Source organism: Xiphophorus maculatus, chromosome 1 (genome assembly GCF_002775205.1).
Source record: "Xiphophorus maculatus strain JP 163 A chromosome 1, X_maculatus-5.0-male, whole genome shotgun sequence".
NCBI classification, from domain to species: Eukaryota; Metazoa; Chordata; class Actinopteri; order Cyprinodontiformes; family Poeciliidae; genus Xiphophorus; species Xiphophorus maculatus.
Genome location: NC_036443.1, coordinates 20,420,159 through 20,440,002, shown reverse-complemented (window position 1 = coordinate 20,440,002; position 19,844 = coordinate 20,420,159). Strand labels below are relative to the sequence as shown.

The 19,844-nt window shown below is 36.9% G+C and overlaps 1 protein-coding gene across 7 annotated transcripts in view; it reads right to left on the bottom strand.

Moving 5' to 3' along the window:
* Nucleotides 1–19,844, bottom strand: part of tmcc1 (transmembrane and coiled-coil domain family 1) — a 47,123-nt gene that overhangs the window by 11,361 nt on the left and 15,918 nt on the right. Inside the window, exon 1 of one of the 7 annotated variants that reach the window (XM_023334529.1) lies at nucleotides 2,081–2,313. The exons of the other annotated variants lie outside the window; for them this stretch is intronic. Coding sequence (XP_023190297.1) covers nucleotides 2,081–2,212 — 132 coding nt within the window. The 5' untranslated portion in view covers nucleotides 2,213–2,313. Of the gene's footprint in view, nucleotides 1–2,080; nucleotides 2,314–19,844 lie in introns of those variants that run through there. 7 annotated transcript variants of the gene reach the window in all.

Below are 19,844 nucleotides of genomic sequence, written 5' to 3'. Positions count from 1 at the left end.
TCGCTGTCAGGGGTCAGCAACCTGTACAATATAAAGATAACTTTTTAAAAATGAGTGAGAATAATCATAACATAACTTACAAACCATAGTTTTTGCAAAAGTTTAGTTTACATTAGTCTTACCACCAGATATGCAAAATTAAGACATTTCCTAAATAGACCCTGTCTGACAGCATAAATAGGTTAAAGATGTGAAAAAGCAACAAAACATGCCATGAAACAGCCATTGACATCTATCCACCTGGAAAAGGTTACAAATTCTTCTCCAAGGCTTTTGCATTCCATCCAACCACAGTGGGAACCATTACTCATACGTAAAGAAATCAAGAAATGGTGTCAAATCTTCCGAGGAGTTTCTGGCTTACTAAAACTAACCTAAAACCACACTGATGAGGGCATGCGGGAGCTCAAAAAGAACCCAGGACCCACTGCGGTACTAACTTGCCTCAGCTGAGGTCAATGCTCATGATTCAGAAAGCAGAAAAAGAAGGGACATGACTAACATCCATGAGACTGTTTCAACCCAAAACCACAGCTGACAGAAAACACAAAGACTTGCACAAAAGACTTTCGGGATAATATTTTGTGGCCTGAGTAGACAAAAGTGGAACTTTTTTGAAGGTTTGCATCCCATTGCATTTGGTGTAAAACTAACACTGCATTTTGGAAAAACAACATTATTCATAAGACCCAAGCATGGTATTGGTACTGTGATGTCCTTGGGTTGCTTTGCTGGTCCTGGATGACTTGATGGAGCCATAGATTGTATTTCTCCACCAAAATTTCCTGAAGGCAAATGTCTATCATCCAGATCATCCAGTATGATGCACTTAGGTTGTGCAAAAGGACAATGATCTGAAGCACACCAGAAAGTCCACCTTGGAATGGCAGATAAACCACAAAATAATTTTTGGAGTGGCCTAGTCAAAACCTGCAATTAAATATGATTGACATTCTGGAATATGACCATAAACAGGCTTTTTTTTATGCCAGAAAACCCCTCTGATGTGGAATTTTTCAAAAGAACCTGCACACAGCTTCAAAAGAGACACCGCAGTTCCTTCCACAGGAATGCAAAAGATTCATTGGCAGTTACTATATTGTAGGTGATTAATGGGAGGTGTTGCCATCAATTATTCAGCCAAGGGGAAATTATGATTTCAGATAGTTCAAGGTTGGTTTGGCCTCTCCCCCAAGTAAAATGATTGAAGTTTCCTTTGTCTGATATTAAGTTTGCTTGATGATCTAAAGCATTCATGTTTGAGTCGTCAATAAAAAGAACAGGGCATCTTTACAGCACTGTATGTAAAAATACTAATCTGCTCAACATAAAACCTGCTCTACAGCTGCTTTGCATCTATGCACTGTTACAGAAAATTGTTCTCACTTCACCCAAGTCCCAACTCTGTGGTAAGGGGGCTCTACTTGTATAACAGCCTCTGATCCAAGTAAAGCCGGTTAGAGCCATGATATGGCAACCTACTTATCCTGGATCCAACAGAGCTCTGGGAACAGTCCACCTAAACATAAGCAGACCTACAAAACACACCTTACAAACAGGTATTTAGAAAAGATTACTAAAGTTGCCAGACACACATATCACATAAATTGATGAATACAACCAGAACATTTTGAACAGCCAAATGTCTATCTCTTGCTGCACAGAACTAAGATTAGAGCCATTGTTTTGATCCTTTATAAGTCTGTTTAATGTTTTTGGTGTATTTTCACATGACTAGGGTTTGAGGTCAGAGACAGTAAAGTGGTCCTGATGAAAAAGTGGAACGAGACACTGTCTAAACATCTGCCTCTCTCCTTCATCATGTGAATTCAATATTAACCCCTCCCAAAACATGTCTAAGAATACAATAAAATGATCATGGATTCTGCTGTTTACAGAATGGTAGGTTGCATAATACTCTTTATTTCACTATTTAGCAAACATGCATTTCAAATCCAAGCACTGAACTGTGATTGTTTTGAGTATCAACTTTTGAGTCTGAATCTTCTGACATTACCCTTCTTTTTATGTTCTGCTTGGTTAAAGTCACAATAGTTTGTGTGTAAAAAGTGGTCAGTACCTTGCTGGTTGTTAAGGTTTGTAATGCAGCTGAGTTGTGGTGATCTTCCTGTGATATCAGCCTGCGTTTCCAATGTAGCTGTGGTTTAATGTACCATGTTGGTGAAGAAGGGAAACAAAGATGTTGTAACATCAGGTATCTTTCTGAGAAATCACACCTGATCCACACCTCTCCAGTGACAGTGTTCTCTGCAATATGGAAACTCTGCAGCACTGCTTTGTCGTGGCATGCCTCCCTATTTCAGTGGTGGTAGGCTGGGTTACAAGGCTATCAATTCCCTCTTATCTACAGAGTCCAATATCCATCAGTGATGGAAGTTAGGTTACACTGTGGACGTAATAAGGTTAGTTTCCTACATTTACAGTGTCTTGTGAAAGTATTCCCAACCTCTGAACATTTCCACATTTTGTCACATTACAACCACAAGTTTTATTGAGAATTTATGCGATACCCCAACAAAAAGAATAGGGTGTAATCCTGACGTGAAAGGAAAAATCATGGTTTTCATTTATTTTATTCTTTTAGAAAAATCTATAAAGACAGGCATGTATTTGTGTTCAGCTCCTTTAAAGCTGCCTCCATTTGGGACTATGTCTCTATTAATTTTGCATATGTAGAGATTCAAAATATGTTTGCCCAATCACTGGCAAAATAACTCAAGTTCAACTACAATGGTTAGGGAGTACTGGTCAGCCAATATCTATATGTTACTTTTATTTCAAGTGTATTAAGATATTTGCACTAAAAGCTAGACCAGAAATACTTGGTCAAATTTTGTGTGTTTTCAGTGCAATGCAAAACTTTGCATTGGTCTGACATCCCAGTACTATCCCAGTAAAATGCACTGGTGTTGAAAAGAGAGGTGTGAATACTATTGTAAGGCACTGTTTGCTCATACCTGTGCCGATCACGCTGAATTTTAAATTGCATTGTGTAGGGGTTTATACTTATAGTAAATAATTTTATAGCTTCACCGTGCCAAAGCCTATATCTTTGAATTAGTTACATTGATACAAATTGACTGTCTGATCTTTAATCTTCCTGTTGTTACTGAATTTCAACTTAACAAATTAAACTCAATCTTCTTAACTTGAGTTGAGATCAAAGTCATGTATTAGAGAAAGTTGGGTTATGTCCACAAAATGGGCAATTATGGGTTAATATATTTTGGTCATATACACACATCTTTCCCTCATGGTTTCAGTTCTGACCAAAAAAAGCTTAAAATAACACCAAAATCCGCTTTTTGTTTCCTTTAAGGGGATCTGGTGAGGCAACAATAGATCCTTTTCCCCAGATCAGAAAACTTACACAAGTCCATGAGTTGCGGGACAAGAGGCGGTTCATTCGCTGCATTCACTCAACAATAGGATTCAAAATAAAGCTTTACCAGCTTTATGTGTTAACATAATGGACTTAAACACAAAGCCAATCCCAAACATAGCATGCCCTGAAGAATCTGCACAAACTCTAGAAACAATCTGAAATTGAGAAGAGTAATCCGGGATTCCTCTGAAGTTGCAATACAGCAGTAACATTTGACATACACACAAAACCACAAAGACTCACAGTGGTGGGGCAAGGAAGTGGAGAGGTATCAGAAGTTAGCAGGCTGAGGATGACCTCCATGAGGGATTGGAAAGTCACATGCATGCAGCTTAGACAGGAAATTAGCTTGGTCTTTTTTATCTGTGTGTCTCTCAGGGGGCAACTACAGCACTGGGGAAAGAGAGGTGCATAGAATTCATCATTTCATTCAAACACAGTCGATTTGACTCCACTGAGCAAAGTCTCCACTTAAAAAGAAGCCAAAGAAAACTCCAAATAATTTAATGTTGGCTTGATTTAATATCCAGAATGGGCAACAAAAAATAATGACTACTGGTAGCTGCTAAGTCGACAGAGTTTTTGCAGAGCAGACGTTTCTCAACTGCCTTCGTAATGTTTCAGAGGAACACATGCCACACAGAGTCACAGAAGCTCTGGAGCAGAAATATATGCAGTCCAACTAGCAGTGCTTCCATTAATTCCAGTTTGCATTAGTAGAAGAGGACGGACTCCCTTTGAGCAAAGCGCCCATTTGATGTGGCTTTAGAGTGACAGAGCAGAGGCGGATAATCGACTGGAGGCTTGCTGGTTTAGATGCTGGCGAGAGCAAAAGCAAAAAAGAGTTCGCTGTGAAGTTAAATGTTCAAAAAGTCCATTTCAGATAAAATCCCAAGAAGGAGAAAAGAGGCAAAAACCCAGAGGACGGATGTGAGGGAAGTGAGAAAGGAAGGGGGGAAAGAACCCACTAGGAGCTCTCACTGAGGGGGAGTCAGAGGGGAGAGAGGGAGCAAAGGAGCGAGGGGTTGTGAGAAAGCCTAGAGAGGGGAGGGGAAGTTTCCCTCTATTGGACTTTTTAGACCAGTTCAGCGCCAAAAACAGTAGTTAGCTCAGGCTGGAACAAAGGGAGAAATTATTTTCAATTATCACCCAGTATGATTGTCAGAGTCAATCATTTTCTGACTCAAGTGAGCATGCTGGTATGAATCACCTTCTGCTGCCTGTGGCCATCGACAAGCTGAGCTTGGTCAAATGTTTCTTCTTGCAAGCAATACTGACTATACAACCACAACTGATCTTGAAGTTCAGTGTTTACATAGGCTGTAGTAGAAAAGAACATAGATGCAGTGAACAGTTTTGGTTTAAGGCACATAACTTTGCATAGCAAAATACATTTACATACTACATTAAAAGTTGATGACCAAAAGTGTATTTCCTCTTCAGCAATTATGCTGAAGAGGCAATTAGAAAAACTAACAGCAGCAAAAACTGACATTTCCAGTGCAGGACCAAAGTACAGTTTTTTTAAATATTAGAAAAAGTTTCAGTAGTGAACTACTGGGATACCAGATGTCAAAGAGGACTGTAAAGACTGACAGAAGATATTTAAGTAACAAGGCATCCAGAAAAATCCAAGTCTCAGGGTGATTTGTTGTGTTTAATAAACACTATGCTAAGATAAAGGAAGACTTCCTGCTGCAAGTAGTTCAGCCAGAGCTAAGATATTAACTCTAATGATCCATAAGGCATGGCAGACATGAACGCTGAAACAAGAGCTGATAAAATAGTGGCTACAATAAAACTGAGTGGAGATTTGGGTGTACTGTGTTATTATTAAAGGACAAGCAGGTACAATCAATGGATGGATATAATTTTTTTATAAAACATAAAAAGTTTAAATCATGGAGTTGTTTTGATAGTTACACAATCCAGTGTACAAGATGTACTTGAAAGTACCATAAAACACAGCTGATAGGAAATCTTTTTTGGTCAGTATAACTCATCATTACAGTACCATAATCATGTATCCTCATATGCTGTGCAGCACTTTGGACTAGCTGAATGCATCAAACAGTCGGATTTGGACTTCAGCAGATTTTAGTATCAGTCATGTATCCATTCAGCTTAATGTTTCAAGTGAGTAATTTAGTTGGGCATAGAGTGAACAACATACTGTTCTGCTGTTGAATTTTTTTCTTTCACTATTGCAGCTACATAAGAAACCTTAGTGTTCCCAAGTAGGAGAGTTTATTGATCCCCGAGAATCCTCTCTGTTTGGTTTCGGTGTCACTTTTTAAAGTTCCACCACAGAGCAAAGCACTAAATACTTAATTCCGCACATAAAACATTCTGCAAGTATCAGGTATAAAAAAAGAGATCTATTTGTTTGGTACATGTGGGTAGCAAACCGAAATGCCTGTACCTGATATTTTTGGTACAAATACATTTACTATTATATCCTTTGGTAACTATGGAACCTACGGTAAATGTTCAGGTAAAATGTAAATATTTCATATTTATTCTTTAATCTACAACATGACCCCTCTTTTGCTTTGGTATCCAGTCTTTTTTAATTCAAAAATACTTTATTAATCCCAAAGAGAAATTTACTGTTATTGTAACTCATTATTTAAGGTTCTTCAAAGAGTTGTTCTAGATGTTGATGGCTGTGGACAGGACGGATCTACTGAAGCAGGCTGTATTACAAAAGCCTCCAACTGAACACAGTTTTGTGAAGAAAATGTTCAAGGTTGATTTTCTTTATTTTATGAAGAGTCCACTTTTGTCCCATAATCTCCAACAGTTCTACAGGTGCCATAAGACAAGATATCCATACTGATTATTTACTGTGGTTAATAAGTGTGTCGATGTTAAGGGGAAAATGTAAATCAAACTCATGTAAAGATAAATCTGGAACCGAACAAAACCTCATGTGCCCCCTACAGGAACACGCAAGCTCTCAGAGTGACTCAGTTCATTTACAGTCTGTATGGCAGCATTACTTACATACCACAAATGGCACAGTGGCTACACAATCACAAAATCCCAGAGGGGGGTGTACTCATGTCCTGATGAGTGACTGATTCACTGAAAATAACTTGAAGAGAAACGTTAGCCACATTGGTGTTTTTTCCCTCACTAGCAATAAATTAGTTTGTCAAAATTAGGGGACAAAAACAGCAGCTGTGGCTTTATGTAAGTTTTATTTTAGTACATAGATATATTTTTATTCACCACAAGCTAACTGATAATGACACGCAAGTTTTTATCCAGTAACTTTGTTGTTATTAGAAATATTAACAGCCTTAAGGAATATAGGCAGCTAAACATGTAAAAGATGATGACGACAAGATAACTTTAAGACGTAGTAGTTAACATGAACTACAAAGAGAAAATTATTAGAAAACTACTGCTGCAACAAAGGATGAATAAAAAAAAATATGGCAAAAAGCATTTTTCCCCACTTTAAAACACAGCAAAAAGCATTTCAGAAATTTCAGTTGTCCAACTTTGTGGCAATAGTAGATGTTCAAACTTCAAATGAATGATAAGGACATGTAGGTGTAGGATGCTTAAGCTCAGAGACAAAACTAGTCAGTATAGAACTTGAAATACAAGCATGCAGTTAAAGAGAGCATCATTTCAATGCCAACAATCAAAACTCAAGACACTTCAATTGTCATATCATATTATCCTAAAGAGAAAGAACAGATCTGTAAAAAACAGCACTGCATAAACATCTTCCTCTCCCACAACATTATATTGGAAAAAACCAAATCCGATCACCATGTTCTCCCTGTAGGGGGTAGAATCTATAAACCTGGAGAAGGTGGGTCTATCAAGGCAAAGGTCACCAAGGGCACGAATAAGATTGTTGGGCTGCCAATGTTGGCATGCTTCTTCAATATCGCATGGAGGAATGAAAACTAGAGTATGTGTTCCAAGTATTATGATAACTTCCCTGAGAAACTTAACTCTAGGGTGTTAGAAAAGAGGCTCTGATTCAAGAGGAGAACGGCAGCCTTCATCCTCATTGTAGAACAGTATACCATCTCTACCCTCCTGAAAGTGAAAACATGACGTTTTCCTTTTTACACATGTTTGTGGCTTTGAAAAGACTTAAAGGTTGAGTTCCTCTAAGCATTTTGTGGGGGCTGCTCGGGTTGATTGTTAGCCATCTTGCCCCTGTGTACTCATTTGTAAGAACTGTCTTCATATTCTCAACACCAAGTCAAGGTTGATCTCATTTTTGCTTTTCTCTAGGCACCTTCAGTTTGGCGAGCCAGATGTTTGCTTGGTCAGGATAACAGCTATAATTTTCAAAAAGAAAACTCTGGCTCAAATAGACAAGTTAACGTATCTGGATTAGAAGTCATGGTAAATGGAAATGGGAATAAATCTACAGATTGGAACGTTGTTTGCAGTAATGCAGGCACTGATCTGGTTGCTATGATAGAAAGAAAGAACCTTGTCAAAGCAAAACTCTCAATTTACTCGTCTTTCCACATTCCAGTCCAGACTTATGGTCACATAATATGGATCAGGACTGAAAGAAAAAAATCCCAGATACAATCACCTGAAATAAAACTTCCTCTGTAAGGTGGCTAGGCTAACCTTAAGAGACCTTTGATCCAGAGAATGCTAAGAGTAGGTCTGGTGCATCTGATCAGGATGTTTCCGGGGTCCCTCCATTTAGACATTCTCCAAGCAGATCCAGCTACAATGGACTAGAGTTTGCTAGTCCAGCATGCTAGATATATAGTTTTCATTAAATTAATGAAGAAAAAAAAATATATATATATATACAGTATATATATATATATATATATATTTTTTTTTTTTTTTTTTTTTTTTTTTTTTTCTTCATGTGGTTATATATAAATCTCGCGAGATGTTTTAAAGCCCAACCCCCATAAAGTGGACTTGAAGAGTTGGCTTTTTTCCGAACCAAAGGTAAGGAATGTTTTACTTGATTTGAATTTCAAGGTGTATCGAAAATGTTTACACAGCAATATAAATCTGGAAACTAATGTGTACCGATAGTGATGTACCGGTGAAAACTGGAACACAAATTGGCATAAATATATATTGCTGTGTGAACTAGGCATAGCACAAGGCAATTTAAACTGACAAATTCAGATTCTAAACCTGTTAAGCTTCCCTGCTGAATTAACACCCAGAATTTTGAGGCAACTACTAGAAAATCTCTTTCAGTGTTGCACAAGTTGGTACTGCATGAAGCCACATTAATAAATAATAGAAACAAACAAGATTAAAAGATAATTGCGACAGGGAGAACAAGGTTCACTGGAGGACAAGGGGGTAATAAACCAGACAGTATTGAGCTGGTCTCACAGACTTCTTAAGAATATCAACTTTTTTCTATGCTGCCACGACCAGCAGCAATAAAACATACAGAGTACCAAAGGGATTGAAGGGATGGGAGCCTTAACCATAGTCATTTTGTTCTAATTGCAAGTACTGCAGGCATGCTGCACTTCTCTCAGTCACTCTTAAGCAGTGAAAAACTTGCCAGACAAAAGGCCTTGTCATTTGGAGCTTAACTTGAACCAAGCCTGCAACTTGGCCAAATGTTTATGTGAAAGTCCAAAAACAGAAGACAGACTGATTCTGATTTAGTTGGGGGTTGAAGTATAGACTAACCGAACAAAATTGTTAATGAGATTAAAACAAGAAGTATTAACTAAATAAAGGTTTGGTGCTGTTAGAACAATTTTACAATTTTCTCCCTAAAATTATGTTTTCAACTGCAGCTTCTGTATTTTTCTTGCATCAGTGTACCCTTTATGCGACAGTCACTGATCACATTGTGGCTTGATCTGGGGGTGAGAGAACTTACATAAACAGAGAAGAGAGTAAGCTTTGTCTTCACAGACTGATGGGATTTCAGGTCTAAAAGAGGAGACAACCATGACTCGAGGCTTGGTCTTTTTGAAACGGCACCTTCTCTAAAATAAAGAAGCATCTTTTCCAACTTGTTTATGCTTCAGCATAATCAATGGTCCAGTGAGTGGTTACATAATGCATGAGTTACCGTAATGACAGGAATCATAATGACCAATGTGGGAGTTGTTTATAACAGTCAGGTAGAAGAAAATATTATAAAACAAATGTAAATAACATGTTTCTATATCCTCTATGAATCTATATTTAGTATTTTTGTAAATTAAAAGGTAAAGTAAAAAATACATTCATTTCAATGTTGCATTGGTATGCAATCTTGTGAAAATGCTACGTTGTACGCTTCTAAGTGTTATATCAGTGATGAAAAAACATGTGAATTTAAAGGGGATAATAATGATAAAGCATCTGCCCTGATAATAAATCTAAGACTTTATCTGCCTGATTTAACCTTGGCAAATGCATATAAATTCGGAGGTAATTCATAAGTAAGCCTCACTCAACACGGTGTGGTAAAAAAAGGTTATTCTACATTTGCTGCTCTCGCTTCCACTTCGTTTTACTTTCTTACTATGATCTCTTGTGACATTTGAGGATAACCATGGAGTTAAATACTGATATAAACAATGATGGGGATAGATATATGTGAGGGGAAGTGTTTATGGAAAGAAAACTAGTAGGAACACAATGTGAGATTAAAATATGCCTACGTGAAAGGAAATGGTGTGCCAAGATGGGGAGACTAAATGTTTGTCTGTTGGAGGTGGTTGGTATTTGTTGGACCAGGCACTGTTTATACTCCAACCAAGTTATGTAATGTTGAAACAGAAAGAGCTCTGGCCTAAACACAGAGTCGATTTTGCTGGATGCTGCACAATACTCAGTGCATCATGGGCCAGTACATAAACCTCAAACACAATGCCAGTCTATTAATCAACAGGAAAATGAAGAATTCAGAACAAACAGTTCCGGCTTTTCACCCTGAAAGATTATCAAGCGTAGTCACACATTGTAGCCCTATAATGACCTCACTGAACACTGTGATAAAGATGCATTCGTTGGTCTGAGCAAATTCACAGCTTCTCTCTTCAGTACAAATTAGGCCAGTGGAAAGCAGCACATTTCATAACAGGAAGACAGTTAATCAGGAGTGGAATTTGGTTAAAAGGAAGCTCTAATCAGTCAGAAAGCTATTAAGTATCTAATGAAAATTTAAGAGGATTCTGGCTGGTCACCAGTTTAAGTTGATTTTACTAAAATTGAGTGACTTTCATAAATGTTCTATAAAGTTGTTTGCAACTATTGATGAATTTGTATTAGATTTAATAGTCCATCCTGTTGCTTTAATTGCGTTTAATAAAATTTCTACAGTTATTTAGAAAAGTGATACTGTCCTATCTGAAGTCTGTACTTTTTCCTTTGCTCCAGTTAAGTGTGTATCATTCCTCATTGCCATATACTATTAGATAAATTTAGAAATAAAGCTAATATAACTATAGGCAACTGGAACATCACTGATGATGATGATGATGATGATGATGAAACATGACAACCAGTAGAAGCAAGAGTCCACCAGAGGGAGCTAAATATCAACTTATCAGGAGTCACTTGGGTTTGGCACAACTGACTCTGGATGATCCACCTGCTTTCCAGGTTCTGGAAGATATTCTGTCTATGGCCAGTTTCTTTTTATTGCTTGTGTCCTTATTCCTATGTTGTTACTCTGACAACCATGCTGACCTGGAACAGGTGGCATAAACCAATCACAGACAGAAATAAGGTGATTTATGAATCATACCGTGCGCGAGAAGAAGGGAGAATGTGAAAGGCAATGTCATAGCAAGGCAAAATGGAAGGAGTAGTTACAAAAGATAACAAAACAACTGTATATGACTCAAAAGTCAATAAAAGGCACAATAAGAAAGAAAAACTGTGTAATAGGGAGATATTGTGAGATTATAAGACTGGCATAGAGGAAGTAAATACGTGTCTATGTACAATTAGAGAGGTAGTAGCAAACTGCAAGAATGATTCTAAAGATTATCAGGTACAAGGAAAGTTCTGGATATTAGAGTAGAGAAAATATGCAGATATTTCCCTAGAGGGTGTGATCAGATTTGAAATGTGTGTCCATGTGTGTTCAAACTGGGTCAGTAGAGCAGAGCAGAGCTGAGCTCAGCGATCTATGGTCTCATCCATAATTTATCAGAGTCAGACAAATGGTACAGACTGAGCAGGGAGTGGCAGGAATGAAGAGCTTGGCCTTTCAACAAAGTCTATCTGCTTTCTGCACTTAACACCTGCAACACTTAGAAATGATACCAGTGTAAGGGGAGAAAAAACATTTTGTACTTTATTCAACCAGGAAAGACCCACTAAGTTTTATATTAACATTTACAATGATGTTCTAGCCATTATGACTGCCATCCGAAAGATTACTAAAGTATAAAACACTAACATCTTACACATTATAAAATATATAAGGTCACAATGAATATAAACAAAACTAAAATTGTGTTCAATTTCATATGCAACAGGTAAACTAAACAAAATCTTTAAAAGAATAATATAAAACACATATGGAGAATTCAGGATTTTAAATTTGGGGAGGGAATGCCGAGAATACCTCTAGAAAAGGAGAAGTCTGAAACAACTTGATCTTCATACGAGAAAAGCATAATTCAACATGCAATGTCAGACCTCATTGATAGATTGTGAAAGAAGCAGTTAAGCAATGTGAAGAAGCATTCATAAAAATTACATGCCTGTTACCTACATGTACATAAAAGCAAAGTACATAAAAGTAGCAGACAAAGGTGTTTTTGTGGCAGGGGTGTCAAATGCATCTAGAAGGTCAGTAAAAAGGTCTGCATAGTGTTGCTTGCTAACTGCTTCAATAAAATCATTAATTACTTTGCTGCTTTTCCAAAAAGGGTAAGTGAAGGTTAAATTTGCCCAGTATAGAAGTCTTTAAAATGTCATTAGCAGAGGCATGATGTAGGTTAAGGTTGACCAAAGCATGGTCAGTGTCTGAAGGAACAGAAAAAAAAAGGATGTGGCAACCCTAGAACGGCTGAGAAAATACAATATAGACACAAATGCAAGCAAAGAGGAAAGACCAGCTGCAGGCCAAAAATAAATACACAAAGAATGACCCATAGTGACTCACTGCTGACACGTACATATATCTGCACAAAACCTCATACACAGCCAAAAGGAAAGAAAGAAAACATAACACCATCAGAGTCATTCTCAGAAAGTAATTAAATCAATGAAAGGGAACAAAATAAATGTAGTAAAATGTGTATTCTGTTCATACAGTATAAAGCAGTAGGTTTGAATACTGGTGAATGATGAGTTTGATTAACACCGGTTGTCTATTAATAGAACCAGTGGAAGATGGAGAGATTAAGCAGACTCCTTCCTCATTTAGACCCATATCAGAAAAACATCAAACTGTCTGTGAGGAAAATAAGATTACCTCTGCAAAACAGCTTTCCCGACAAGACTCCGTCCACCCTGCTGATCAACAACCACCATCATACACACAGACATTCCTGAGTCACAAAAACTCTTCCTGTTCTTTTAAAATATCACATTAGGATATCAACTGTGAAAGCTTTACTGCATTGTTCAAGTAGGAAATGCAGTTTGGGTTACAACTGCAAGCAGTGGGTTATGGAAAAGGGCGTTGGCCTACATGCATAATGAAATGAATATTCAACAGCCTAATTAAACAGGCTGAGGCGACACTTCAAAGGGAACACAAACTGTTTGGGTGAAGAGTTCAAGCACACACAAAGCTGCACACATATGCAACACAGCATGATAGAAAAGATCCAAGTCTGCACAGAAATTATGCACAGCACAGCAAACCATTTAGTTATGTATTGAGAAATCCACTTTTGGCAAGGATCAGCTCATTTTCAGCTTAATCAGGCTGACTGGGGACCAGTTGGTCACAAACTCAATTATCAAATATTTTTCTGATCAGTGACAACTGTCAAAGTTGCCATTTTTATCCAGGAGGTCTTATATCCATGAGGTGTATAAAATAAAATCAGAGGAAGCACAGAGGTGTAAAAACCTGTACAAAAGGAATAATTTTCTTCTTAGACCTCAGGGATAAGATGAAGGTTTAATGCAAAGTTGCTCGTTTTTTTTTTTTCTCTAAAATGCTTCAACACAATGCCTGATTTGGAAATGTGGTAATCCTTTAGAAAATCTCAGACTTAAGGTAAGAACTTATATGCTCTGAGGAGTCTTGTTAATGCTATTTGTTAGTAAAATGCTAAAGACCGTTTATAATGTCAACTCATGACAACTTATTTTGTCTTTGGTCTAAAACAACAACAAAAAAAACTCCCTTTTGCAGCGACTGCTCTCACATGCTCTTGATATTAATATTTAAAGACCACACATGGCAGAAAGGCTAGAAAAAAATATGAATGCTGCAGTTCTGTCTTTTTCTATTATATTTACTGACAAGATATCAGAATCTACTTCAATCACGGTCAGCAGGTCAAAGCTTTACAAACACATATAAAGTCTTACATCTCTACATGAAATACATTTACTTAATTTGTCCCCATTTACTAAAGCAACAGAGCACCCAGTGAACTGGGATCATTTTAAAATATCTGCTGTTTGTAGGTCATTACATCAGACACGTTTAAATATATATCAGGAAGGGAAGCAGAGATTTCTCTAATGAAGTCTCTAGTGGGCCCTGTTTATATGTAGTATTTCAAACACTTACAAAAAATTGAGTCTTCCATGCTGACACAATACAGTATTGACACAAAGTCAGTGATTCAGTGAAGTGAATCTAATTTTAGACAGCAGCTTTTTCTCTTGCTGTGAGAGGTCATCACTGCACCAGACAGGCTGATGAGGCGGCTGTGAGATCATTCGGGAAACCTGCGAGGATTCAGCTGGGTTACGCTGCTTCAGCCCCCACCATCTCTGAACATCACCCTGTTACCATGGAGACCAGCTCCCCTGTCTGAGACTGGACACAGATGAGAGGGAGAGCGATGAAGTGGGGGGTGAGGAAACCAAATTGAGGAGGCCTTTAAGACCGGGAGTGACAAAGTAAAGAATGTGGAGGTCGAAATAAAGGTTGCTAAGGAAGAAAAACACAGAGGTAACAAGGAGTGTAGTGCCTACCTGAACTGGACTATAAACATAAATAAAAGTTGCAATATGCATAATTTAATCATAGTAAAAATACAGCTGCTCACTGCACAGTGTAGGCCTTAAAAGTTTATAATTGAGTATCAGTGACTAAACAACATCATACAGACCACAAGATATATGAGAAAGGTCAGGGAGAACGTTATGAAGAAGTAAAAGCAAGGTCTGAAAAAGAAATGAGCATTGCACAACTGTAACCTTACCAGTAACTTTAATCAAAGAAGCAACCAAAAGGCCCATGGTAACTGCCAAGATCTAAATTTTAGGTGGAATATCTGTTAAAAGGAGCTACTCTATTACTTTTGCATGCCACAAATCAGGTTCTTATGGAAGAGAGACTTCATGAAAGCCAATACTAAAAGAAGATCATCATAACTCCTGTCTAACTAATTCTACTTCCATGTAAGGGACATAGAAAACATGTGAGAAGATTCTCTGTTTCAAAATTGACCTTTTCAGCATACAAGCAAATACAAACACAAACCCCTGGCAAACTTTTAGACATTTATTAGTAAACACATTTTAAAATCATTGTTGGTCCTTCACATAAATTTCCAATGAAATACATTAAGGTTTGTGGTTGTAATTATGACAACATGCAAAAGGAATGATTACTTTTGCAATGCATAGTTGGATGACATAATGAAAACTGTTATGCTACATTGTGTGAGCCGCACACACCACGATAAAGTAAAATGTATTTATCGTAATTTAAAAGCAATATTCCCAAACAAATGAACCAAGATCAACATTAATTGTACTTAACTCATCATCAATACTGCTGTTTACTCTGGTGATCAATGATTATCTTGGTTAAATAAATGCTCACATGATAAAAGTTCACTACTGGCAGAAACAATAAAGGTAAATCAATAATATATCCTGCAATAGAAAAAAAGATGTGATTTGTTTGTCTGACATGATGGACTTAAGATCAGGACTTAGAGATATGATTGGATAATGACTAATGGCCACATTTGATAAGAGGAACTAACGCCAATAGAGGAGGTAAGTCTTAACTCACTCAAAGAAGAATAACTATCATATTCCAAAAGTTAGTAGAAATCAAACTATAGATTTTTAGATTAGTGGTAGCTTGTTGAAGTGCTTCCAAATTTCACTGAAACGTCACCATTAACCAGGTAGCACTGAGGAACTCTTTCAGACACTATGCTTGCTCACAGCAGCACACACTTCTAGACACTACCTGAAAAACAACCATCAATGGGTTGGTACTGAGCAAACACACAGGGATGACATCACCTCCAGTGTGAATCAAGAACACATGCTTCATTATCCCCTGGGCTGTCCCTTTCTTTCCCTGAAACTCGATTGTCTGATTATACATGGGTGTGCCTGAGAGCTTCTTTGCTTTTCTCTACAAAGATTTTCAAGACAATGCAGGGTGTCAGTGACTGGACACAATACATGCATTAAAATGTGAGAAAACCCAATTTCTACTAAAGGTTTTCAGAAACTGTAACGCCACTGAAGTAAAACCTGGAGGAAAAAAAACAACCAATGGGCTGAGAGGGTGAGAAATGAGAAGAGCTCATTGAAGAGGATGTTAAAATTAGCAAGGACAGAACAAGCCTCAGGGACCAGGAGTTGTACAGTTTCTCCCTCCCACTCACACTTACAAATGTTTTCTTATAGTGTCACAGCTCGAGAAATACTGCCAAAAAATGTCAGAAGCAATTTTACACTTATAGACTTTTATGTCAGTTAATTAAACCCAAGACTAGTAAAAACTAAATAGTATAGCTGGTCTAATCTAATTCCAGGTATATGATAAAATTATGATCAACATATTTTTAAATCTAAATATTAGAAACTCCAGGCAAGTGTTATCCTGTCAATTAATTCCTGTCTGCACACTAGTGAGTCATGCAGACGTGTTATATTCTGTCAATATTTGAAAAATCACAACTATTCTGCTTGCAAAACAGTGTTAACATTGTTGTGCTCCCTTGTAATGCCAGTTTTTCCAACTTTACAAGTAACAGTCCAAGTATGTGATCTACGGCCTCTTGAGGGATGGCTGTGCTGAGTGTAGTTAAAGCAATTTGTTAATCTTAACGACAATCAAAGCAAAGTGATTTATGAAGCAGAAGAACAGATATCTGCCTGCTTACAATTATCTAGGACAACATTTAAATATATTAGCAGGATAACCAATAAGTCATATCAAATCAGAGAATAACTAAAGCAGCAATAGCCTAGCGCTTCAGCACAGTCCTCCAGATGGAAAGTATTAAGACAGAGTTTGTTGGGGTTTTTTTCCATATTAGTATATCATTAAATCAGACCAAATGTTTTCTGCTTAAAGTCATTTAGGATAACCAAAATAATTTTTGTTTGTTAAATGCTAAGAGGATGAGAGAAAATCTCTTTAAAATGGTAAGTTATTTATTTTTCTTCAGTCAGAAGATAAAAGTAAGTTTTAAACTTCATGAAAAGCAAATGTTTTTTGTGATCCTTTGTTAACATTCATATAATAGTTTGCTAATAGTTTGGCAAATTGTACCAAAATTCCAGCAAACTGAAAGAATTGCTGTTTTAAAGGAATGACATCATCAGCTTGGTTTTTACAAAACTCTAAAGAAAAAAGCTATTTTATTCTATGTAAATTTTAGACTTTGAATACTTTGACTTTGAAGATCGGATTCTTATGCTGTGTGGGTGAAAAACCCTAATCAGAGCATAAAATAGTGCCCAAAAGGCAAAGATGTCCTGCAAATCAGGCTTCATTAGTAACAAAGAAACAAACAGAACTTGAACCCAGAGACAGATTTTGCTAAATAAAGAGCTAATCTCCAATTAATGAAAGTGCTCTCAAAAGACAGCTTTGCTAGGTCAGAGGCTTTAAATGGAAAAGAAAAGCATGTTGGGTCTCAAGTATTTTTTTCTCCCTTCATCTGACATCAGATCCACTTAACATTTGCCAGGTTTGAATCTTAATTCTTTATGCAGATTCAGATCTGTGGTCATTAAAGCATAAAATGGGAACACCGGGATAATTTGATTTATATAGCCATTAAGTAAACGTTAATATTTCATATTTAAAATAGTTGATTCTTTTCTATTTTTAGGTTTTCATTTTTGGATTTACAACAACAAAAGGAATTGTGCCTCGTCTTAGTCTGCATGGATAATTTACAGCAATGTCACATCATGTACACATGTAAACAAAAGGAGACAAAGGCTGAGCAGGAAGACAGGTAGGTTGTGAAAATTTGACTTGAGGGAAAGAAAAGAGGTCACCTACCAACCCCCTTCTTTTCCAATAATTCCATCTCCACATTTTTGGAAAAAACAAGTTGCAGACAGGCCCGAAGAACACTATGATTACCAAAGACCAACGCTGTCGAAGTTTTTCAGCCAGAAAAATATTTTTCTTAGCGTGAAAGGTATAGCCTCAAGGCTTAGCTTCAGTTTTTTTCAGTTTGTTATCTCGAATCCCAACAGAGCTTTTTCATTTTTACTGCTTAAACTCCTCTTATAACATCCCAATTAGAAAAAATCCCTACACCAGTTTAAAGTCTTGCACCTTAATACACTTTATTTTGGTATTTATGTTGTAAATTAATATTATTTGTGTGCTACTGTGTTGAAAATTTATGGAGGATACCAAATTAGGCATCACTGTCAACTGTGGAATTATTTACCTGCAAATTTAGCCACAAGCCTTAACATCTGTAACTGATATGACAGCTGCTGCAGGATGGAAAAACCAGATCTTCAACATTTGCATGAGAAAGCACTTAAAACAAAGGCAGATTATTCTAACATGTACATTTATTTGGAAGGGCAGAAGAAGACATAATTAATATGACCACTAAACCACTCTGTCCTTAACTTATTGGAGGAAACACAAACATGAAACCTCTAACTAATCATACTGCAACTCATTAGACTTGACCAAAAGCTGTGAAAGAAAATGTGTTTTCCATATTAGCAGGAGCAGCAAATAAATAAATGTGACAGCTGGATGATTAAAAATCTGCAAGGGTTTGCGCTGATGTTTTTTTCTCTCACCTATCAGATTCTGTTCCCCTAAACAACAAGTAATGACATGTTTGAATATAGTTGAACAGAAAAGATACATAAAACTCATGTAAAATTAAGCTTCTTATTTATATAACAAGATAAAGTCTAGCAAGATGAAGAAGGCAACATCATTTACACTGAGCACACAATCTAGTTTATGCTTATATGACCCATGTTGTAGACAGGAAAAAAGCCAGGCATGCGGTACCTCACCGATTTATTAACATTCACAGTTTGTTTTCATTACAGCTCTAATTTATATCATCTTCCAAAAGTATTTATACTCCTTGGAATTTTTCCACAATTTATCATGTTACAACCAGATAAACAAGAATACATAATATATAGAGTACAAGAATTACAAGAAAATAAAGTAATTGATTAAAGAAGTCATATTTGCACAAACAAAACATGTAGAAGAAGATGGCCTGGTCAGATCAGACCTGAACAAAACTTTTCAGCCTCCATGTAGTATAACTAACACACCACCTTCGCAGTGAACCATGGTGGTGGAAACATTATGCAGTGGAGGGTGGACTAAATACAAACACCTGACACATTTCCCTCATTTCTACTCGCAACAAAGAAAAACCTTGTATCCTTTCAACTACTAGCTAACGCTCTGTTATGGGTCTGTCAAATAAAACCCAAAACAGTTCATTGAAGTTGGTGGTTGTAACATGAGAAAAATGTGAAAAACATCAAAAGGGACTTTATAAGGGACTGTATTCTGTGTCTACGAGGCTGCTCTTGGTTATTACTAAAATGGACTAATTGGATTTTTCTGTAGTTACAGAAAAATCCAATTTTAAGACACCCCTCATAAACCAGAGCACTCCCATCTCCTCCTTATTGGATTTATTATTAAATGCTCTTTTACTTGGTTTAGTAAATCTGCCAGTAGATCAGTAGATTAGTTTTTACTATCTAAACACTAATCAGAAGTATGTCAAAATCAGAAGTATGTGGTGTTACCAGAACTATTGCATATATAAATATAGGTTGGGAAGATGTGGCTAGTCAACTAAATAATCAGAGCAAAACCTAGTTGTTATAAATAACAGACTGAGTTCAAGAACCAGAACATCAGGCTCTCAAAAATAATATCATTGGTACTTAACACAACCTATCCACCGTCTTTATCCACATCACCACCAGGGGACAATCGTAAAACACACATTAACAGCCTGCTATCAAGATCGAGTCATAAATGCTCTCTAGTCAAAAATAATCACATGTATATGTAGTAAAAGCCTATCCCTTGGATAGA